Below are 24,932 nucleotides of genomic sequence, written 5' to 3' on the forward strand. Positions count from 1 at the left end.
TCTTCTTTCCCCAACTGCTCCAGGTCTCTCAGATTGGAAGGGTTCCTTTTCCCAACTGCTTTTGAGATCTCTCCACAGGTGCTCTATGGGATTCACATCTGGACTCATTGCTGGCCAGTCCAGTACTCTCTAGTCTAGCGCTTCGTCTGAAACCATTTCTGGGTGCTTTTTGATGAGTGCTTTGGGTCATTGTCCTGCTGTAAGACCCATGACCTGAGACAGAGACCCAACTTTCTGACACTGGACCCTACATTGCACCCCAGAATTCTTTGGTAGTCTTCAGATTTCATAATGCCATGCACATAGTCAAGTCATCCAGTGCCTGAAGCAGCAAAGCAACCACAAAACATCAGTGAACCTCCACCATGTTTGACTGTAGGGACTGTGTTTATTTCTTTAAAGGAAAGCAGTAGAATGATGGGCTTTACCAAAAAGCTGTTATTTTGTTTTGTCAAGAAGCTGTTAATTTTATGTCATACCAATACAAACAAAATAAAATGAACATGAGAATGCATTTGTAATTGCAAAACATTTTTGCGCAGTTGTACATTATCTGACAGAAATGCAAGGGTGCTTATATTTTTGGCCATGACTGCACCCCTATCAGCTATCAGGATTACCCAAGCCCACACGTGCCCTAATCATACATACCGCATACACTTTCACTATACTGATCACATTTATTTATCGATTCTGTGCTGGAAGAACTGTAAAAGCCAAAGTGCATTTTATTTGTATTTAAGGTCATATACACATTGCACCATACATAAATAATGACATTGTAAAAATGACTCCGTATTTACAAGTATAATATATATTTCAATATAATAATATAAACATTTTATATTAAATCTAGGGTATGGTATTTGAGTCCTTTCTGTAAAGTGTGGGTGGGAGGGAATTTCTCAATTGTGGGGGGAAAGGGAGAAAACAGGGTGGGCAGTGTACTGTGGTAACATAACTTTTTCTACGGCAGGAACCTGGAGCGCCTTACAAAGTGGAATAAAATGAATGCAAGGAATGCAAATCCAGGTCCCTGCAGCAAGAAAGAGGTTATCCAATATGGCACCTGTAATGTTTTTGTCATGTGATATTTTGGGTCTCCGTTTTACGAGTATAGGGGTGGTTTCATGTTATAACCCTGTGAGTAGCTGCGCAGCACCGAGGCTGTATACTGGTGGTCGGTTGTGGTATTAAAATATGCAAAAATATTACATTCTCACTGCGGGATAAAATTGACAGCTACAGCCATTAGCATGGGGACACAAGGGTGAAAGTTAGATTACAGTAGGTCATGGCCCTCCCTATTATTCCACAGCTTTCATCGATCGTACGGTTTGCTGGAAAACCCCTTCCTAGGGCACAGGGGTGGAAGATGCCAAGCTGTGCTCACAGAAGGGTAAAAACAGGGCTTTACCAAGGGACCTTACCAGCTCATGTGTCTGCTCAGAGTGGTACACATCCTTCTATATTTATACAACAGTTGGAGGACAGGGATGCAAAGACCGGTTGCTATCGTCCAAGTAAGACCTCCAGCCAGCAGGGGCAGGAAGTGATCATCTGTCTTGAGTAGCAAGGTCCCCAACCCTTGGCAAAACTGATGCGTATGCTGTGGGGATCATAAGGTCCATCTGTGTATTCCGGGTGCGCCGAGAGATGCTGCAAGATGCAGGACTTTTTAAAGTCAAAAACTTTGAGAGAGTAGCCGGGCATCACCTTGCGCACGACAAGTGAGCGACAGGTGGGGCCATCCAGCGTTGGAGAGTTGACAAAGATGGGATGGTCGCTGCGGTTATAAGCCCACACCCCATCTGGCTCCTTGCTTAGCACAATCCCAAGTCCAATCTTCTCCCGTGTCCTGACTGCGGCCTCACTCCGGTTCTCCAGACTTAGCTGGCCCAGGCAGAAGCCACTCCCTTGAGGTAGGTCATAGAAGATGCTTACTGAAGGCTGGCACACTGCATAAAGGCGCCCAACACGGGTCCTGTGCTCCCAGTAGGCTACACTGCACCAGTGGCCCTGCTTGCTAGAGTCCAAGGACAGGCTGGTATCTGTTGACATAAAGAAACAAGAAACAATTATTTCATGTGAAGATCCAACATTATCCAGATATGTGATTAAGAAAACAATACAGGCAGTCCCCGGGTTACGAACAAGATAGGTTCTGTAGGTTTATTCTTAAGTTGAATTTGTATGGAAGTTGGAACAGGTAAATTTTTTAAGTGCAACTCCAGCCAAAAAAAAGTGTTTGTTAGTTTTGGATAGCATAGGGAAGGGTTAACCCCCTGTAATGTTTGTTTTGCTGTGTGTGCCCCTGTTCAGAAGATTCCACCTCACTTGCTGTCCCTGTGACAATTGGATTTTGAAAATTTTGAGTTGTCGTGGAATCAAGGATTGCTGATAACTCTTCGGTGGAGACGCCTTTTTCCCATGATAACTCTTACAGGAGGGAATGTCCCTTCCCAGGGGTAGGTTTCCTCTCACTTCCTGTTGTCTCAAGGACAGGAAGTGAGATTAAATCTTTCTAATGAGGATACAGACAGCAGTAAAAACCTCACAGTGACCCGGAAGAAGAGGTGGGCACCCCTCGTCTGCATGTCTAACAAGAGCCAACTTCCTGTAATGTACGTACAGTACTACGAACCAGACCCAAAAAGGCGGGCACTCCTCATCGGCACGAGCGCAGTAGCATTACAACTACTGAAATGCTGCACGGTACACTTTGGCTGCCACCTGTGACCCCCTGCTGTGCAGCAATAGCCCCCGTTTGTAAGTAAGGGTCGTATGTAAGTCGGATGTTTGTAACTCGGAGACTGCCTCTACAGAAAATTCAAACCGTCATGAAATTGGTTATAAAAAAAGGTTTAAAAAGTAAAATTGGCAGGACAATGGAGCCGTTCATGTACACATCGGTGACTGTATGTTAATGTTTAGCACGCCAAGTCAAACATAGATAGGTCTTTACTCCTGTAATGCACTGAATGTGCACCCAGTACAATGCTGCCTCCCTGCTACACATGCCATGGCTGTTTGAACTCTGCATCTGAATTTCAGGGTATGTGAAGTTAAAGAGGAATTCTGCTAAACACCATTTTCTTCTGCAATACCCAGAACCCCCAATGAACATTCAGAAACACAACAAACCAGAACATAGCAAAGTACAAGAAGGACAAACAATCAGGCAAAAGTAGACCATTTCTTTCATCTATCCCGGAAAACCCGTTAATGAAATATATGCTGAAGACCCGATTCCCACCTCGGCGACAGCATCTTCACGCGTAGAAATTAGTTGCGCGTGTACATTAAGTTGTGTTTGTATGAGCAGATTGTTTTTTGTTAAAGAGGTCACCAGCACACCGTATTGAAGTGAAGAACACGTCTGTTTATTGACGCTTCGTGTCAAAACAAATAATGTTTCTGGGCCACACAGGGTCCCCTTCATCAAGCTTCTTCCAAGGCTGATGAAGGGGCCCTGTGTGGCCCTGAAACATTATTATTTGTTTTGACACGAAGCGTCAATAAACAGACGTGCTCTTCACTTCAATACGGTGTGCTGGTGACATCTTTAACAAGTTTCAGTATTGGTGGCGCCATTCGCGGTCACTTCGAGCACCCACGCTGACAGGGATATCCGGCAAGGAGTGCAGCAGGATTCTGGAATACATTTTTGAGCAGACTGTGACACATTGATGAAAAATTGGCCAAAATGCAAGTAAGCGCGCGCAAAAACAATTGCAATGCACGTCTCCTATTGACTTTATGGAGACAAAACGAGTTGTAATATGCCAAAAAGAAGCTCGTGCACCTTTTCAAGCAACAGACGTTTTGCTTATTGCGACAAAACGCTCAGATGTGAACGGGGCAATAAGAATGAATGGGATTTTTTGTGAAGCATTTTGACACGCTTATTCAGCTGCGACAATACGCTAAGTGTGAGCCAGGGCTAAAGGTTTTGTAAACCAAAATGTCTTATATTACAGCTTACCAGTTCTTAGATGCGGTGGCTGCATTCGTTTTCTTTTTTGGGGCTGTTTTTCTTTATTTTCACCTGGTGGTCTGGCCACTAAGTCTTACTTTTCTACTTCCTTAAATAAATCAGCAAAAGTGGCAGAACGAGGGATGAGATCAACCCTTTAACACTAACGGTCAGATTTTATTGATTTTTGAATTGTTTATCCCAATAAGGAAAAAAAAAATCTGCCGTTGCCGTTATCTAAACTTCGGATTTAATTTGTTAGTAAAGTCTAAATCTGCTGAAGCATCTAACACCACCTCCCCACAGGGTGACAATGCTGCTGTCCAAGGGCGGGGGCTCTGTGGCTCCTCCATAGAGTGGAGCCATCCTAAGACAAATAGAACATTGAAAATAGAAACATTCTTTAAAAAGAAAACAAATGCAGCCACCACATTTAGGGTTTGGTAGACTGTGATAGATTACATTTTTGGTTTTCGATATGCTTTTAAAGTGTTAAAGCAAAAAACTTTCTTTTTTTTAGAGCGGAGATTGGTTTGAACCCCTATCAGGTATTCATGGCCATCTGTGTCACTGCTGGGATGATTTACCGTCTCTCTAATGTCCCACTTAACAATGTCACCAGGACAGAAAGTGATGAGAAACCCAAAATGTGTCACTGAACCAGGAGGTAAGGGGGAATCTTCCAGTGGGGATACTAATCCCATGACAACTGTCTAAGAGAGAATAGATTGCCTCCATCTTCCTCCTGTTTCCAAAAAGGAAAATCTCTCTAAGGCTGGCCATACACCTATCCACTTCTTTCGTTCAACCCACGGGCTGAACTGAAGAAATTGACGCAATTCCTCCATCAACACAAACAGCGTGATCGAGAAATCGGCGATGTTTGCATTGTATTCTGACAGGTGCCGCTGGTATCAGTCAGAAACCACATCAGAGCGGGCAGCTCATTGGCTGCCGGCTCTGATCGCACAAAGATTTTCCAGCCGACTCCTTTGATCAGCTGATCGAGGAATGCCGGCTGAAAGGCAGCCGACAGCCCCACACACTGGCCGAATTTCGACTGCTACATGAAAAACCGTCCGAAATTCGGCCAGTGTATGGGCACCTTTACAGGCCACAGGCACAAGAAACCTGACAAGGGTTGTATCTATTCCATAGGCTATACAAAACTTAAAATATATTTTGGCTTTAAATACACTAACAGAATGGATTTCTACTTTAAAGTGACACTAAACTCAGAAGTTAAATCCTCTCATGGTCCCGTGATGGACTACAATCTTACATTTAGTTTACTAATTTGTATTGAGATTGTAGTCTATCCCAGGAGTGAGCTTGGAGCGGTGACTACTTTACAACACACACAGGAACCATGGGGAACAAAAGTAGCCCCCCTCCAGAAGGAAGGACAGTGTCAGCACCAATTCAGAGATGATTTGAGGATCAACAGAGTGAATGCAGTTCCAGGCCAGGTTCCCACCTGGGCGATTTGTGACCACGGGGCAATCGTGCACGATGCCGCACGGTCACGGAGTTGTCCATCAGCAATGAACGCGCTGTGGGTGCCATTATTTTCTAATCCGAACACGATGGCTGCTAAAACAGCCATGCGTCGTGCATCGCAAAGAAAAGGTACATGTTTCTGTGATTGCCACGTGGATGTACCCCATTGAAATCAATGGGGCAGCACAGCAATTGCTGTCTGCAATTGTGCATGACCGTGCAATCCCGGAACATGCGTCCCGGATCGGTCAGGTCTGCACTGGCTCTGAGGAGTTAACCCCTAGGTTTAGTGTCATTTTAAAACATTTAACTTTATAGCTTAGTTTTATCATACAAATACAGAATTAAAAAAATATATATATAACCCTAAGATAGCATCCTCAGCATTGTGTATTAGTTTATATGCAGCCATGCGAAGAACACCAAGACAAAAATTAGCTCTTAATTGTAATGGTTTTGTTGCGCACACTAATATCCAAAGCATATATTTAGAGATCTCTGATTAGGTTTGTTTGTTGTCTGGTTCAAACAAAATACCTGGAATGAAATAGCATTCTATGGCCTATTTTACATGTAAAAAGACTAAAGTTTCCCTTTAACCACTTCAAGACCAGGTGTTTAGACCCCCTTCCTGGCCAGGCCATTTTTCAGTATTCAGCGCATATAAACCTTGAATAGTAATAATTACTGCAGGAGCAGCTGGCTGGTTTTGTATTAAAGGAGAACTATGAGGTGAGTGCTTTTTACTCACCTCATAGTGCTAGCCGACCTGTGACAATGAGACTGTCACAGGTCGGCTTAGTAGATCGGGAGGTGAGCGAACACATACCGGCGTTCACTCACCTCTCGATCCTGTCATGGCTCTCTGCCGTGACAGGGGGAGGGCTGGATTCCCCCCCTCCCCACTCCGATCCGCCAGCACTGACTGGTGGAATGGACGGGGGGAGGGGGCAGGTACAGCTGGATCTGCCTCTAGATAGGCAGAGCCAGCTGTCAGTCACGCAGCTGGGCGGATCCAGACATAATTGTCGGGATCTGCTTCAGCTGCGGCGTCTCAGTATACCGCGAGCAGCAGCTCGCGGTATACTGAGCCTATGGTGACGAGAGGACGCTAGTTTGTGTCCTCCCGTTACCCTAAGGAGAACTATGGGGAAAAGCCTTAACCTCATAGTTCTCCTTTAAGGGAGGCGATAAGCAGGCTGAGGGAGGAAAGAAGAAGAATGTTTAGGAGATGGCAGACTACAGCCTGCCTAGAGTTTCTCCGATATGCCAGACCTCTTTTGCAGCCTCGTCCTGCAGACACTGAGTAGGGCAAGAGGAAGGAGCTGACAGAAGCATAATGTTCCTGCCGAATGGGACAAAATTTGAGCCATGGGTGATCCCGGGGTTGCCGAACGTCAATTCAAAATTGAAAGGAAATGGGTAAAGAAAATTGACAGTCAATGACTGCATTCAGTCAGGTGCAAATCACTGTCTGTCTGTGAAGGTTCTCATTCATCCAGGTCATGGTATATCTGTAAAAAATAAGTCAAGGCAACTGGACTTGCTGTATTTTTCTTGAAGATGTTTCACTGGTCATCCAACCAGCTTTCTCCATTCAGAATTCTCAATTCTGAATGGAGAAAGCTAGCTGGATGACCAGTGAAACAACTTCAAGAAAAATACAGCAAGTCCAGTTGCCTTGGCTTATTCTCCACAGATAATCACTGTATGGGTCTAGCCAGCCATGGGAGCCAGGTGTCTGAATACATTAGCTGGCAGGTGGGATTCCCCATCCACACTAAACAGTGTTTTCTCTTGCCTAAGGTTAGGCCATACAGGCATAGATTGCTCTTATTCATCTAACAGACTCCTCTATGCAGGCTAATCAGCATGGAAGGAGGAATCTACCCTGCGCCAGCCAATGTATTCAGGCAAACAGTATGTTCACCACTTTCAATTGACTTTCAGCATACCCGAACACTGACTGGGCCTAACAAATTCAGTCAATGTTGGGCTGACAATTGTCCACCTGGTTTCTATGATCTTTCAGTCCTGCTTAGCCTGTAGCCTAGAATGACAGCTCAGTAACATGTGATTTCCATGTGGGACAGCGTGAGGCCCCTTTCACACTGTCCAATCAGAAGGGGATCATACACCGATCCTCTCCTGATCAGAAAGGTACGGATCAGGTGTGACCACTGTGACATCCGTGTCCGTCCTGTTTTTTTCCTCCAACTTGCAATGGAGGAAAATCCTAAATGACTGGACCCCGTGTCTGTCTATGGGGAAACTTGTGTCCATTTACATCAGAATACCCCGGAAACGGCACGATCAGGTCCAGTGAAATGGAACACTGCTCTGTTTGTATTTCCGAACTTGGCCAGAGTCAGGGTCAACCAGATGTAAACGGACCCCCATCTGTTTAGATCTGGCTGCCCACAGACTTACATTGGGCATCCGATCGGCTTTAACTGAAAAACTGACAGGCGGACCTGATTGGCTGCTCGTCTAAAAGGGGCCCGACATTGGGAAACTACTTTGTCTTTGTCATAATAAAATAACTATAAAGATGTTGGTTGACAATTCTTTATCTTATTTCCTATATGAAGAAAATGTTTACACATAGTGCCCCTATCAAGCTGCATGTCCCTCTTATTCTTCATCGGTCACAAATAGGACGCATCTTGTTCTCGATCAATCAGTAGCTCCCTTTCCACACTAACGTTGTCCATAGATCTGCTCACTCTCCTCCACATAGCAGGTCCTCGGGCCCGTTTGGAGAGATGCATACGAGCTCACTTCATGCCAGGCTGTTCCTGCACTCAGTGGAAAGTCTGTGACAGCATCTTGGAGAGGACATCAAAGGAATCTATGAGGATGTGTCCCGTAGAGTGAGCACATCCTAAATCTTCCCAGTCTCACTGGCCATTTTATAAAAGGAGCAGGGACAGGTTTCATTTTTTTCTTAGTACAGTTTTAAAGTTGAACTCCAGGAAAATCAGAAAACCATTGCAGTGGGGCCCCTTGCCCTGCAGCGGTTAAATACTCATTTTTTTCAAGGGGTAGAAAACTCCTCACTCCCCAAATTACTCTAAAATGACACGATCTTCTTGACCAGCAGTTTCCTTACCTGTGAAATGGCGGTATTTCTTTCTAAATATTGGTCGCAACCTAATTTGGCTATACACGGTTAGATTTTTTTTTTTCATCCAACAACCTGCGGGCTGAATGAAAAAAAACTAAATTTAACAGATTCTCCCATCCACAGGGTTTAGCATGGAAGGACGAATCCCCCGCTTTTTCCATTGTATTGTGACAGCGGCTGCTGGCAGAATGCCCGACAGCTGATTGACTGCAAAGTGCCGTTCGGCTGAAGATTCTCCAACCAGCTCCTTTGATCTTCTGATTGAGGAATGCCGGGCAGAAGGGTGTTGGCAGGGGCACCCACTGTGCGCTTTTTCGGCCAGTTCATCAAGAAGCCACTTGGTCTCTTAAGCTGGCCATACTCCATCAACACTTACAAGCATTGATCAGGGGATCTCCTGCTGTCAGAATACCCGAAGAGAGCCCGAAGCTTATTGGCCGCCAGCTCTGTTCACACAAAGATTTTCCGACTGGCTCCTTCGATCAGCTGATCAAGGGATGCCGGACAAAAGGGTGCTGACAGCAGCACACACTGTGCGAATTTTAGTTGGTTCATCAAGAACCGGCCGAATTTCACATAGTGCATATAAAGGCCACCTTTATATTGAAATTGTCCGTCTTCTCTGCCAGTGTAGTCTGTAGAAAACACAGCCAGTGATCTGCTTGCAAGCGCACATAAGAGATGGTATTTACATATGCAATCCCAAAAATGTATACACTGCTGTTTATATACCAACATGACATCACAAAGCCATGCTCAAATGGTCACGTAAAATATATATGTGAAAATATAGAAGTTGCATTCTCACTAAACTGATATCAGATTTATTGACATTCCTGGAGAGGATAATGATACGATAACTGAAATATTGGGGTATGTAGTTAAAGCACAGCTGAAGGGCCGGAGTCGCCAACCCCTGCACTAGCGGGTCCATTCACACAGGCTAATTAGGTCCAGAGTGGTTCCGGGCAGCTCTGGTCACTCAGCCAGTACAAAGCAATGACAGGAGCCACAGTTGTTCGCAGCTATTTACGTGTATCTACATATCCAGTGGTTACCTGCTGACTACGGAGAGGTGACAGACCCTGGGCACAATCAATGTCCAGGGTTGGTTATCTATCCCTAGACACAGGTAACTACTGGATATGTGGATACATGCCAATAGCAGTGGACAGCTGTGGGCCCTGTCAGCCTCTGTCAGATTATTTTGTACAGGCTGAGCGGCTGGAACCATTTGTGATCCAAGCCACAAGAATCTGCTGCTGGACCTAATTAGCCATGTGAAAGAAGCTTTATAAATGTATCATGGCAATGGACGAGCCACCATGACAGCCAGGAGGTGTGCAGGCATTTGACACATTCTGAAGCATCAGATGCTGAAGATTCCAGCAGCACCTCTAGCTCTGCAAGATGGAGAAGATTGGAATCCACTCTCATGGTAATGGGAATATTCCTGTAGTTTCCAGTTCATTTTTTCCCCTCTTTTTACACACGAGCTACACACACAAGCAGCCTCAGACATATATAAACAGCTTCAGAAGCCTTCCAGACGCGCTCTCCTCCTCATTCGGTCAGAATTTTGTGGTCTCATCTGGGCAGAGGTTTTGGTTTAGAAGCAGGATAAAAGCAGGATGTTTGCCTGAGGTTACCCTGCCCTCAAATAAACATCCCGCAGCAGCCTCATCCCAAGAAGAAGCCGAGCAGTGTGAAGTAACTGGCTGCCTCTTACATCCTTCTCCAGGAGCCGGGGATAGACAGATCTGGGGGGGAAGTGAAGGAATGTATAGGAGGGGAGGAGTAAATCAATGGAGTAGGGAAAAGCAAAACAGAGGAATTTAACTGAAGCCAAGATGAGGAATTCGGGTGGGGGGGAGCGGCACAGAGCACGGAATGGTGAGGGCCAGAAAACCAAGAGGAGGCAAAAATCTTGGTGGGGAGCAGAGATGTGCTGGCGGTGTGTGAAGCACTGGGGTAAGGAAATACCATCAGCGGGGAAGAAGGTCAAAGTATATGCACAAGGGAAGAATAGCAGTAACTTTATTGAAAATGAACCAGCTACCTAAAATGTGCCAGAGCAATATTAACCCCTTTGTGACAAGAGCAAGACGCCTTTTGGTCCAAATGTAAAATGCCCCTTGCCCTGAGAACATTGATTAACCTTGCAGCAGGGAACTAGGAACATGCAACCGACTGTGTTCCTCATTCTCAGATCTGCTGACAAACAAATTAATCATAAAGTTATTGTCACGTTAACCGATACATACTGACAGTGCTAAAACTGGCCTAAACAAAAAAAAGAGAACCGGAGCGCCACAACCTAGCGCAATAAGGTAGGTTTATAAAGGGGCAACACAATATTCACTCACATGTGGTGGGGTTAGGAGGAAGCTCAGCAGTTTGTGACCATGAGGAGCAATGTGGTATGGTGTCAGGTGTGTCATCCAGTGGCTGCATTGACCCACCTGATACCATACCACTGCCCATGGTCACAAACTGCTGAGCTTCCTTCAAACCCCACCACATGTGAGTGCATATCAGTGAATATTGTGTTGCCCCATTTAAAAACCTATCTTATTGTGCTAGGTTGTGGTACTCCGGTTCCCTTTTTGTTTTTCCAGGATACACACCAGACACCCCGGTCTGATTTCACCAGGAGCCGTACACCAGCCTTCAATACCCAACCCCCCCCAAACCTAGCCTGGGCATCTAAGCCCCAGAAAACTCCGATCATGAAAGTGTTTAAGCAGAACTAAAAAGGTGCCAATACACTGTACGATTATCGTACGAGAATCGCGGGAAATCCCGCGATCGTACGATAATCACAAAGTGTATGGAAGGCGTGCGACCATTTCTACTGTACGGTCGCACGTCCTCCGTCGAACAAGCAGGCTTGAAAACCCGCCGAGAATCGTAGTGGCCTGCTTGTTCGACAACTGCCGAATGGGCCGGTGTGCGCACGCTCTCACTGCCCGTTTGCAGTGATCGGGAGCCTGCCCCTCATTGCAGTCATCGCAAGCCCGCCCCTCAGGGGGGCGGGCTTGCAATGATCGCAAGTACAATCTGCCTGTCCAAGATGGGCAGATTGTACGAGCTTTTAATTAGTTTACAACCATGGCAAGACAAAAGTCTTGCCATGGTTGTAAGGTGTATGGGCACCTTAAGGGTGACCATACACTGATCAGAACTCTCCTTCCATCCCCCGAGGCTGAATGAGCAGAAACGTTAGATTCCCCCATCCACTCCAAACAGCTTGGATGGGGGAATCCCTTCATTCCCCCTTCCTCTCGGGTTACTATATTTCGACAGGAATGGGTGTGCCAGTAAACTTTCATTGAATAGGATTGGTCCCGAGGGTAGCTACCCAGTGGTCCAATTTCAACCTGGTCAGCTGAAATTCAACCAGTGTATGGGGTCAGCTTTAAGGTAAAAAGTAAAAAACAAAAACAAAAAACTGCAACTTTCCAGGTCTTTATCGCAGAAGAGACACACTGAGGGGGAGTTATCAAAACTGGAGCAGACAAAATCTGGAGCAGCTGTGTATGGCAACCAATCAGCTTCTCGCTTTCATTTTCAAATCTCAGCTGAACAAATTGGAGAGAAGCCGATTGGTTGCCATGGGCAACTGCTCCAGTTTCTGTCTGCTCCAGTTTTGATAAATTCCCCTCACTATGTCTCCTCTGCAATAAAACAAACTTACCTGCCTGTTCGCAATTGATTTAGAATGTACACTGAGCTGTGCATGCTCGGCAGGCCTTAATGCCAGGACAAATTAACTCAGATGTGCAGAGTTATGCCATTTTCCCACTGACCAATCAAGTCGGCTGAAGAACCCGCACCTGAAAGTAGGCAGGTTAGACCAGCCTTTCTAAACCGGTGTGCCATGGCACAGCTTCAAGTGTTTTCAAGGTGCAAACGGTCCAGATGCCAGTACCAAGGATATGCACGACACTAATGCAGGGCATGGAGGGGTCTGAGGGGGACTCTGCTGCCAAGCATGGGAGCTTCTGATGTAAAGGGGGAGCCCCATTTTTTAGGTCTCCCCATAGAACCCAAATCAGATCACTATCTCGGAAACGTATCTGGTATACATATGGGGGGGGGGGGCAAACTTCATTTTTACCATGTAGAATATTTACATTGTACACTTAGATGCCTTGAGATTTTGCATATTTTTAAAAGGCGTGAAGGGAAAAAGGTTGAGAAACGCTGGGCTAGACAAATATGTTCTAACCCTACCTTTCAATATAAGGACCTAGAAACACCCCACACTAACTTATTCCATTGAAGCACAATGGCATCAACTTTACAAACTCAGTCCACATAAATATTTCAGTTTTGGGCTGACGCGGACATGTCGCATCTACATGCGAGTTACCAGTCCTGCCTACCACTTACACCCTCTATGTACGGTGGTCTCACGTTTCCTTTTAGAATGATACTTTCCCTCAAACTAAAATGAAGAATGAGAAAACCGGTGGACTTAGGGCCTGGCTAAACTCTGTGTGATATATTTATAGCTGTCCCATTTGGAGATTTAATGCTATAGAAAAGGCTATTAAAATTGTTGCTGGCGACTAGGGACTTTTCCTTCACTAACCAGGACAATGGGCTTCCTGTTTCTCAGGCTTCAGAAATTCCAAAAGAACAACAGATACCGAGCGCCTGTCTTTAGAAAGCAGCCTTGCTGTGAACTCTCTAACCTGCCACCATCTACATATAATAAACCCCTTTTTATTGTACTTGGACAAGAAGGCCCATAAGAAAACCGATTGAAAAAAACACAAAAATCCTGAACAAATCATTTAGGTCCAATTCACACCATATCCAGTGCGTTCCGGCACAGTTAGTGGCCGGAAGGCACTGGATTGCATAATTAAAGCCTCCCGCAGTGGTGGTGCCATTCATGTCAATGGCACCGCAAACTCGCCTTCTGCCCGCAGTGCGATCGCCCGCACCAGAATGTGTAGGACAGCAATGCCTGCAGTCAGATGCGATCGCCAAAAATAGTGCATGCTATTTTCTTATAGGCATTTATCTAAAAAAATATATATTGCTAGGACAACACAATCCCATTAAAAAAAGAGACCCTGTCACCAACCTAAAGAAGAGAAATCAAATATTTTTAATGACTACTTGCAGCATTTTACATAAACAATTTGTTTAATTCACTTTGTATGTCCCTTTGAACTTGCTAGGAAATTTGAATCCTCCAAGAGTCCATAGCACAGCCACAGTTCCCCATGCCTCCTTGCATGCCATAGGCTTCTCCATTTTTTTGGGATGGTAATTACTCTCAGGGCTGGCCCAGCTGCCCTGTTCCTCCCTACATAATTTTAATGTAGATGCCAAGGGAACAATATGAAGTGTCAAGCTCTAAGTCTGCTGGGGCTGTTGACATTACATTTATAGTTTGAACTAGATGGACTTGTGTCCTTTTCCACCCTGAATAACCATGTAACAGACATTACATACAAAAAGCCGGCACCCAGTAGCAGTCTAAGAGCCATCTGGATGTCTTTTACAGGTAAATAACATGCATAAAACAAGTTCAATGGGAAGGTTGTTATTAAAATGAATGGTCTGTCTACAGGGTCACTTTGTGACACGTCATGGAGTGGGCTGGGGAAGGACCAAGCTGCTGTTGATCACATATGAACCCTGAAATGCCTATATCTCATGATCTATGGCCCCTTTTGACATGCAGTTAGGAGGTAAAGTGGAATCAAAAATAAAAAACAAAATTGCTAGGGAGGTAGGGCTTTATGGCCGAGGAGACACGCAACTTAAAGTTTATTTTTTTTTGCGGCTTTACTTTTCTTTTGGGTAACAGGAGTACATTTACTAATGTATTCCTGTAACCCAAAATCAGTTGATAGCAGGCTGATGCCCGCCATCAGCTGACCACGCAAAGCTGCACTGCAAAGGTAGGGATTCCTGACAATATTATTGGGAACACCCACCTGCCTACTTGACAGCTGGTTACGCCTCTCTAGATCCAGAGCCAGCTGTGCCCGCCCCCTCGTCTGTCCTGTAGTTCCAGCCAGCACTGGTCACATTGTATTATCAAAAACAACTCTATTACAATGCTGATGTTATAACCGGATAGGATATGCTGGGACTTTACAACTCCTGTAATAGAAATATTTATTGGAACGTTTCTTTAATTTTTAAAGTAAATTTAACTGGTGAATGGCCAGCTTAACCACCACCGCTGCATGAGATCAATTACCAGGAGATATTTAACCACCACTGTGCGGGACTATACTCTGACCCAAGAAGTGAAATCCGGATGAGGATATCCTTGATTCAATACGTTTCACACATAGTACTTTATCACTGCAAGGGTTAAAAAAGTGATCATCTGTTACTAGCTACATTGATACATTGGGACATATTGAACTTTATATCCTGCAGTGGAAGTCACTATCTGCAGCAAACACTCCCCCCCCCCCAGTCACACTCCACATTTTTTCAGAGGGGTGATCGCCACATTGTTTTCACATGCTGTCAGCTTCAATTTGAACATTGAGAGCTCCACCGGTTCTTATACTTACATTAATCAGCTTGTCCGTGAATGCATGTATGAAGTGAGTGTCTGAATGGTTGGACCAACCATCTTTTAATAGGGTGTCAGGTGGTGGTGTTGTTTTGTCAAGGTAACCTGTACTCTAAATGTCATTGAATAAAATATATTTTTGTACCTTAGTTGACACTCCGACCCTAAATTACTGTCTTCGATGTGATCTCCTGTAGACCATATCACTTTCTCTTTACTAAGCTTAACCACACGTGGAACAACTTTGACTGGCTGTCGTATATAACTGTCCTGCACATTGCACCCTGTAGTAAATGAAGGCAACTGTGCCACAAGGTATAATTTGGAAGGTCGGGTTCTCCTCCATTATTCATGGCCACCAAGCTGTGGAGGATCAAGCTTTTTGTCTCGTCTTCCTTTAATAACTACAAACTGCCCGGACCTGTCCCCATAAAGAACAGGGATAAGCCCAGGCATTTCTATCCAGTTCCATCAGAGGCTTTATTAAAGTGACTGGGGAACTGAAGGGTGGAGGTTTGTTTTCTTTACTCCCATAAATAAGATTATTAAGCATCACAGCACTGAGGTCAGCTTTCCTTCTCAGAGAATAGCTGATGATAACTATCGTTGTGATGGTGTACATACAATATTAAATAACTCCTGTCAATACAAGAGGCAGAAATGTTGGCCGATGTAAAATCTCTAGAATCTATCTCACCTACGCATTTATCAAAATGACTTACATTACTACCGTAACCAGAATAATAAAAATAATAAATTATTATTTCGTTTTAAAATAGTATCTTTCCCCTTTCTTCTCTATTAAAGTGCAAATGAAGCTAAAACATCTTTTTTTTAGCTTTGGATAGCGTGGAGAGGGATTAGAACCCCTGACAGGTTTTTAGGGATTGCTCTGTGTCCTCGTTAGAGAAATTCACCCTCCTTATTTATCCCGGCGACCGTTATCACTGAAAGTGAAAGAAAATCCCACATTTTGGGTTGTCACTGCAACAGATGGGACATCTTCCAATGGGGACACTAGTTCTGGTGACCCTGCTGGCCAGTGCAGCTGATCACATCCTGTTTTGGCCATTAGACAGGAAATGAAGGGAAATTTCCCCAATGGGATACAGATGACAAAAAAAGCCGACAGGAGTGATAACCCTAACTTACTCTATCCAAAAATAAAAAATTGGCTTCAGTTCTATTTTAAGCTCCTTTTCCCTGCACAGCATGCTGCAAAATGACATTAAAAGGTGTAGAAGACCGGTCACGATACAATCACTGGCTGGGGTGGTCCCTGACCCAGATGCATTAAAGTGCAGTGGAGAATTGCCTTGGTCACAATCTAGTTATGCTGCCGGACAGGGATATCTGGATTAGAAAACCATCAGGACAGAATTAAATTTTCTCTGTCAGATAAGACAGTTCACACATATTTTGACTGTGATTCTATATATCACTCATACGCTTAGCTGTTTTCTTTGGTTTGGCTGTCCTCTGCCCAACATACTTTGATTGAAAAATCAAAGGAGCCTGGCCAGCTGTCAAAATACAATAGCTGTAGTTGGAGATTCCTCAATCCATGCCATTCAGAATGGATGGAGGTATATGCTAGAGTTCTATAAGTCTATGGCCAGCCTTAGTAGTGTGGAAAGGGCATCAGGCTCACAAGACTAGCTGAACAGAATGATAAATTCTTTGGCAGGTAAAACACTTGTATTTCAGCGGTGAATTTATCTTTTTCTCTGGAGTTTTGCCTTTAGGTCTACAGACAGGACAAGATCTTCCCACAACATGGCCAATTATGCAGGCATTGGGAGACAAACGCATATCTATGAGCACCATGTGGTGTAAACAAACAAGCTTTAGTTGTCTGATCTTAGCTTGGATTTTTCCCACTGATTACTATTGTTCTAAGATAATTCCGGCTCCGTGGGTGTCTCCGGGGTGCATACACATGGTCAATATTTACATACCAATTGTTTGCCACTCATCTTTAAACATTCATCTAATGTCTACAAGCAATCAAAAAGAAAACTATGTTATATTATCCCCCCATTCCCTTCACCCTTCCCTATGGGCCAACCTGTATCCTTCTTCCAACACTTGATTTCTCACCCTTAATATAAAACTGGCCATAAACTAGTAGATTTCCATAGGCAGCACTGACAATTCATGCAGCGCTTTACATATTGTACAACCACACTGGTCCCTGCTCTCAAAAGAGCTTACAATCTATGGTCCCTATATCATATACAAATAGAGGTCAGCAGAGGTAGGTTTCCTTCAAATCTAGCAGCAGCTGATGATGATTGAAATAAGGAAGACTGGCATTTTCCCTAAAATACAATAAGAACCTTCCCAAACAAAGTTCTATTTATGCAGCAAAAAAATATAAAGCCTTTCTATTTATTGGCTATGGAAAGCAGAAGTCATACTTCTCTTCATTTTGGAAAGAGGAACCCAAAACTCATGTAAGCTTTAACTCATTCATGCCAAAACTTGCTTTCAACCTTTTTAAAAATCGGCAGCTTTCAGTAACTTGGTGATCCTGCCATGAAGGTCCTTGCCCAGGCACTTCCTGTTATGGGGAGACAACCGTCCTTCAATTGTACTACTCTGCTGTCACGTGTTCCTGAAAGAGACTGCCGGCTGTGCTGGTAAACACTGGGCAGGCATTGTCCACCATGGTCACCATCAGGAAGCCAGTCTAGAACAAGAACCGTGCCTCCAGTTCAACGGGTAGAATCGTGCCTCCAGCCCAACATACGGAACCGCGCCTCCAGCCCAACATAGGGAACCGCGCCGCCAGCCCAACATACGGAACCGCGCCTCCAGCCCAACATAAGGAACCGCGCCTCCAGCCCAACATAAGGAACCGTGCCTCCAGCCCAACATAAGGAACCGTGCCTCCAGCCCAACATACGGAACCGCGCCTCCAGCCCAACATACGGAACCGCGCCTCCAGCCCAACATACGGAATCGCGCCTCCAGCCCAACATACGAAAACCGTGACCAGCTCAACAACATATAGAACTGTGATCAGCTCATCGCATACAATAGTCATAAAAATTCATACATAAGTGCCAAGAGAATCAGACATACGGTACACCTTTCTAAAGGCTGCAGGAAATAATGGTATTGTAAAAACAAAGAGACCAACCAGGTTTAATCTGAGGGAATGAGGCATGTGAATGATCACTATTGGCCAGGTCTGCACTTTTTCTCCCAGAACAGGCGATGTATGACATTTTCACATTTCAGTATGGTACAAACTATACCGGGTCACAAAATCTTAGTTTATACCAGCCATACAGTGTACACATTCCCATACTGACAGGACAGCATTGTACACCTAGGATACATACCTGGCACATCACCAGCAGATATACAGAGTGAACTGGAGGCATCCATTTCAGTGTATGAATCGGAGAGATCTGAAAATAAAACAAAACATCAATGAGGAAGATCCTTGGAAGCTGCAGAGTGAACAAAGCAAGCAGAGGAGGTACAGGTTAGGAGTTTACTGCTGTCATTTGTTGGGGAGATTTGCCCAAACCTCACATCTTGGTGAGTACACAGAATCATCACATGAGTTTCATGAATTGCTCCATGAGACTCATGCAATTTGCTGTGGATGGTACACTCTGTATTATACAATGACAGCTGTCAGTGCCTGCAGACGTTGGCAAACAGTCTGCACGCACTCTGCACACGGTAGCGAACACCCGCAGGTAATCACAACATACACAATTACATGCGATCAACTGCTTGGAGCGGTAGCTACTTTACAACACACACAGGGGCCATGGAGAACAAAAGTATCCACCCTCCAGAAGGAAGGACAGTGTCAGCACCAATTCAGAGATGATTTGAGGATCTACAGCCGAGTGATACATGAATAAGATACATTTTTGTTAATAGTTAAGGTACTTGAATGCATTTTTAAGATTGAACTCCTGAGTGTAGTGTCACTAACAGGCCAAGCTGTCCAGCAGAAGTGGCAGACAGAGGGATGAGACAAACCATTTCTTTGGGGTCGGATTTAATGATGTACTCTTGTGACTCAAAGCCAGTATATAGCGGGCTACTGCCTGGGAAGGATCCCAACAATATTGCAGAGATCCACCCGGCTTCCTGACAGCTGGCTCTATCTCTCCAGAGACAGAGCCAGCTGCGCCCACCTCCCTCCACTGTCTGTTCCCCCAATGATCGCTGAAGGAACAGAGAGGGGAATCCCTGCAGGAAGCAATGACTGACCGTCACTGGCTTCATGCTTTCTTGTCACCCAGTGACGAGAAGCATGGGGACGGCTTCCCTGCTAATCGGGAAGCAGGATGGCAAGTCTTTACACGCCGCCCGGCTTCCAGGCTAATCAGGAAGCCAGGTAGCGAGTCATTACACGCCGCTTGGCTTCCTTAATGGGATTTCCGGTATCAGAGAGTATCAAAAGAATAAATATAATTGGTACTCGTAACCGAAATACCGGTATCGGTGCATCCCTAGTACAAACATTTATATATCTTTTAGTGTCATCTAACATTACCCTCCCCATAGGGTGACAATGCTGCTATCCAAGGGGGTTGGTTACTATGTACAGCTTGCTCCAAATTCAAGGCATACACTTAAAAATGAGGTCTGATCAATTTGAACCATCTAGCATAAGGGTAGGCAACCACAGCACTCCAACTGTTATAGAACTACAAGTTCCATGAGGCATTGCAAGACTGACAGGCATGGACTTTCAGAGGCATGATGGAATTTGTAGTTCTCACCACAGCTGGAATGCAGAGGTTGCGTACCCGTGGAATTGAATGTTTTGCATAGTTTTGTTCCTAGCGATATGATATCTCCTTCCGATCAGGATCTGTAATGGAAGTGATAACATACTTACCTTATCCTCAGTCCTACCAGGCTGCTAGACCAATCCCTGCACTCTCTTCTCCCCTGGGCTCCGGTGGTCTAAGGACCACTGAAGTCATCACGTCTAATGCAGGTCCATTGACTTGCATTAGACCTAAGAGCACCTAGGGACAATCCATGGCCGGCATCAGACCTAAGGGCACCTAGGGACAATCCATTGCCGGCATCAGACCTAAGGGCACCTAGGGACAATCCATTGCCGGCATCAGACCTAAGGGCACCTAGGGACAATCCATTGCCGGAGTGGAGGGGGAAGAGAGGCGAGTGCCAACCGCCGTGGCACTAAGGATCAGGTAAGCAATGCAGCTTTATTTGACCCATAGCAAACTGCACACTTAACCCTTGCAATGTGCGGGCAGCCCCACTGCAAGAGTGTGGTGTTTTTTTTGTTTTAATTCCCAGAGTTCTCTTCTTTATTCATTGCAATTCAGTTCACCTCTCCCCAACCTAACTGCAAAAAAAGAAAAACACGTCTAAGTGACACTTGACTTTTCCCCAGCACAGGTAAGTGGAGAGGTTTAGCCGAATGTCACCAAGTCACCCGAGGATGTGTGCTGCCTGCAGGGTCTACAAGCCCTCCTCCTATTACACCCCCCCATCCCCCCCCTCTTTTTTGTCTGTAGCATGTAAAATTTCAACTGCCCTGACCACAAAGCAGGCTGGAACATGGTGCTGGAAGGATAAGGTTACACAAAGCCTTTAAATGCTTCATAGTTACCATACTTAATTACCCACATTAACATTCTTGAAGCTGTTTATTCCTGCAGGTTTCCTTCCTTCCTCCATCTGCTACTGAAGCACAAGAAACTTTGTTTTAACAAGTAACCCGTATTGTTCTCTCTCCATGAAACGCTCTGAACCTTCGCCTGCAAAACAAGCATCCTAGCACGGCACGCCGAGCAGATCAAAAAACGCCATTGTAAGAATGGCCACGACAGCAACGCCGAATTTACAAAGGGGTTGTACTTTCACAAGCGACATCGTTCCATACGCTATTCTCTAATGCCGATAGTTATGGAGCACAACGCTGGCCATACACCCGCGGGCTGAACAAAGAAAATATTACAGATTCCTCCATCAACGCGTATGAGCTCTAATCGAGGAATCCCCACTCTTTGCATTAGTCTGACAGTAGCCGCCAGGCGCTGTCAGAACACCTGAACAAAGCCAGCAGCTCATTGGCTGCTGGCTCTGATCGATCGAAGATTTTCTGGCCGGCTCCTTTGATCAGCTGATCGAGGGATGCCACCGAAATTCGAATACGGTACGGCCAGCTTAAATATTTAAAGTGCATCGAAACCCCATTTATTAGTATTTATACAGCGCTGACAATTTTATACATCGTGCACAGTCACATTGTAATGGATGTGGTTAAGTGACTATGATAAAATGCCTATTTCAATATATTGTGTAACTTAGCACCCCCCCCTCCTATGAAAAGTACGCACTAGAAATAGAAACCAAGATGGCGCCTCCAGGAGAAACTGCACCCAAGACGAGGACGTCAGCACCCTGGAAGGAGGTTACGCTTTAATGAAGCAGTCCAATTATAACCTAGAAAGCTATCGCAAATGCTATGTTTACATATACACTATCAGCCGCCTATATAAAAACACTACAATGCGCAACAATAATAAAGAAGTATTTTTACTCTGACTATCGGTGTCAGCATGTTTTATTTCTTCACTGATAGTATGCATACTTTGTACTGAATTAGGCCCAGGAACAGATATATGTCGGATTCTTGATGTCAGAGTCCACAACAACATCAGGCCCTGCCCTCCAGGAGTTTCCATCTATAGTCCGCATCCCACATGCACACGTACAGGGCTGATTCAGACAGGAGCCAATTAACCTACCAGCATGTCCTTGGAGTGTATATTATAAGATGTGGTGGCTCCATTTTTTTTTTCAGGCTCTCCCGCAATTTATTTTTACCTGGTGATCCCGCCAGCAACATACCTTCTCTCCTTGGGTCACTGTACTGGAGAAGCAATGTTCTCGCTATAGGACAGGAAGTGTGTTTGAACTACAGACCACCACTCACCTCCGCTCCGCTTGTAGTTTACAGAGGTGAACTGGGCAGTGTCAATAACACTATAGATAGCACAGAAACTTGCAAGCTCACTGGATTTCTATCAGGATCAACAGGTAGTTTGCAATCAAAAGTGTTTTGTCATGTCTCGTTGGTAAGTGCAATGTTTAAAAGACCAAAAGGGAGCAAATAAGAGACGCTCATTGTTAGAGTTCGCATACACATTAAGTGCCTGTTCACACCATTTAATGCGTTCATGGCATGGATCTGTGCCATGAACACATTGGATCACAAAAACAAAGCTTTCCCGCGTTCTGGGGTGGAAGGGGGTGTGATGGTGCCATTCATTTCAACGGCACCGCAGACATTCCTCCAGCCAGCCGTGAACAGGCCCTAAGGGTACATGCACACCAGCAGCCACACTCAACCGCACGGCTGTTGGTGTGCATGTACACTATCAGCGCCAATGTGCTCGATCAGGCCGCATTGCACTCTTTTGTAGAACTTTATTGAAATGTCACAAGTAACATTCCATTAAGTTCTATGGGCTCAACAGGGCATGCTGTACTTTTTCTAATAGCACTCCATCGGAACATGGTGGTGTGAACCGAGCCTATGACAAGCAATTTGCTGCCACCAGATCGCTTCTATGGCTCTGTAAAGTGCCCGCCCTCCAGTATTTCCTGGGCTCCGCTGCCCCTCCATTTTACAAAATGTTTGGGTTTGATAAAGAGTTGTGCCAATATGGTGCAACATACAAATTTGCAACTGCCACCATTTCATTCTACAGGGTGTTGGCTTTTAGAAAATATATAATGTTTTCGGGGTTTGAGGTAATTTTCAGGCCTAAAGTGTGGATTATAATATGTGCGCATTAAAGCTCAATGAAGTGCCCATGCATGCTGTTCCACTGGCTGCAATACAGCTTGTTAGAGGAAACCCTTTGTTGTCTATGTGCACATAACAATAAACAACCTGCCAGCTAAAAAGATTACCAGTTAAAACAGAACGACATTTTTTTTTTAATTAATGCCATCAGTGTAAGATACAGTCTATATAAGCATAAGTACTATATAAGAAGAGAATAGTGAGATGAGTATAGTAAGAAGAGTAGGTAATATACAAGAAGAGTATAGTAAGAAGAGGAGGCAATATATAAGAAGTATAGTAAGAAGAGGGGGCAATATATAAAGAAGCATAGTAAGAAGAGGAGGCAGTATATAAGAAGTATAGTAAGAAGAGGAGGCGGCAGTATATAAGAAGTATAGTAAGAAGAGGAGGCGGTAGTATATAAGAAGTATAGTAAGAAGAGGGGGCAATATATAAGGAGTATAGTAAGAAGAGGAGGCAGTATATAAGAAGTATAGTAACAGGGGTGTGGAATTCGTATCGCCCGACGCCCGGGACATGTAGTTCCGGGTGCCGGGCAAGTGGTTTTTTCAGTGTTTTAGCCCTGCTACAGATAAGTATAATAAAATAGTAGATCATTTATAAAGTATAGTAAGAAAAGTAGATAATATACAAGAACTGTACTAAGAATGGTAGGCAATACGTATTTGAGAAGTATAGTCAGAATAGGTCATATACAAGGCGGTAATATACAGAAAAGGTAAACGTAGCTAATATATAATAAGCCTAAACATCACCAGACCCCTCTTTACACATCAATGCATTACATTCTCACCATTCACCTCCCTACCATCTGATCTGTGTGAATGATAAACTGAAATAACGAGAACAATATTTACACAAAGAGTAAATAGAGGACTCAGAGTCTTGACAATTGTCAGATGTTCACAGCTTACAATGGGGCAGAAAATGTTTGGAAAAGTAAGAACACCACACCCTATCCACATAATGAATGGAATTTGGAAAGCAAGATATACACATCCAACTCACTAAGGACGCATTAGGTTCAATTCCACACATTATTAGCCAAATGCAACCTCCATGATGAACAGACACTGGAGGCTGTGCGATTCTCAGAAGGAATGTACACCACTAAGTCCACTGAACTCTGGTAATTCGGCTGATAACATCGCATTACTTGTCAAGACTGAAAAGTCTCTCTGCAAATTAATCACACGTCAGCTTAATGATCACGACAACTCACCCAGAGGTTTTTGCTCATATTGTGGAGAGAGACGAGAATATGGGGGAGGAGGAGACTCTGTAAAGAGAAGAGATTGAAATGTCAATTACGGTCTGTGTATTAAACGCAAAGCCATACCATAATATTCATTCTGCCGTCACTGAGATCAATTGATGCAAAGGAAGCAATTTCATCCCATTAACAGAAATTATGCAATGAAAACCAAAGTGCCCAGTTTTTAGCACCTACGTTAGATGATTTAAATATATGATAAATTCATAGCAATCAATACGGCTTAGAAAGTGGAGCTCTGAGCCGTAAATCACCTACCAACCCTAAGCTGGCCATACATTGGCCTTTTTTATTTCTCGTTCAGACCCGCGTGGATGGAGGAATATTGGCTGCAGTCACTGTGGTACCTGCTGTACCACTTTGTGGCACTTTATCATAATAAAGAAACATGGCTTTATGGGCTGTCTAACATGGCACGGTAACCTCACTGGACTCCAGGTACTTATTTTATCCACTGCTCAGCATTAGTAAACTCTAGTTACCTCCCTAGAACTGTTCCCTACACACTTATTGTTCAGTCATCTAGCACCAGGGTTCTTCACACCCTCTGTAAGCCCACAAAATTATGGGCACAACCCATGGTATGTCATCATGGCATCCTGCACTCGCAGTACAATTCTGGAAAAAGCAGCACCGCACTCCACATCCATGAAGAACACCCATTGCTAG

At 44.5% G+C, this 24,932-nt stretch overlaps 1 protein-coding gene across 1 annotated transcript in view; it reads right to left on the reverse strand.

Moving 5' to 3' along the window:
• Positions 1 to 1,075: 1,075 nt before the first annotated feature.
• The window catches only part of SMAD6 (SMAD family member 6), a 47,151-nt gene continuing 23,294 nt past the window's right edge, over positions 1,076 to 24,932 (reverse strand). The window contains exons 4-6 of the mRNA XM_018552820.1: positions 24,213 to 24,269; positions 18,510 to 18,578; positions 1,076 to 2,051 (exon numbers count right to left, since the gene is read on the reverse strand). Of these exons, the coding sequence (XP_018408322.1) occupies positions 1,513 to 2,051; positions 18,510 to 18,578; positions 24,213 to 24,269 (665 nt within the window). The 3' untranslated portion in view covers positions 1,076 to 1,512. The remainder of the gene's footprint in view (positions 2,052 to 18,509; positions 18,579 to 24,212; positions 24,270 to 24,932) is intronic.

Source organism: Nanorana parkeri, unplaced genomic scaffold, assembly GCF_000935625.1.
Source record: "Nanorana parkeri isolate BGI_ZX_2015 unplaced genomic scaffold, ASM93562v1 scaffold98, whole genome shotgun sequence".
Classification (NCBI taxonomy): domain Eukaryota; kingdom Metazoa; phylum Chordata; class Amphibia; order Anura; family Dicroglossidae; genus Nanorana; species Nanorana parkeri.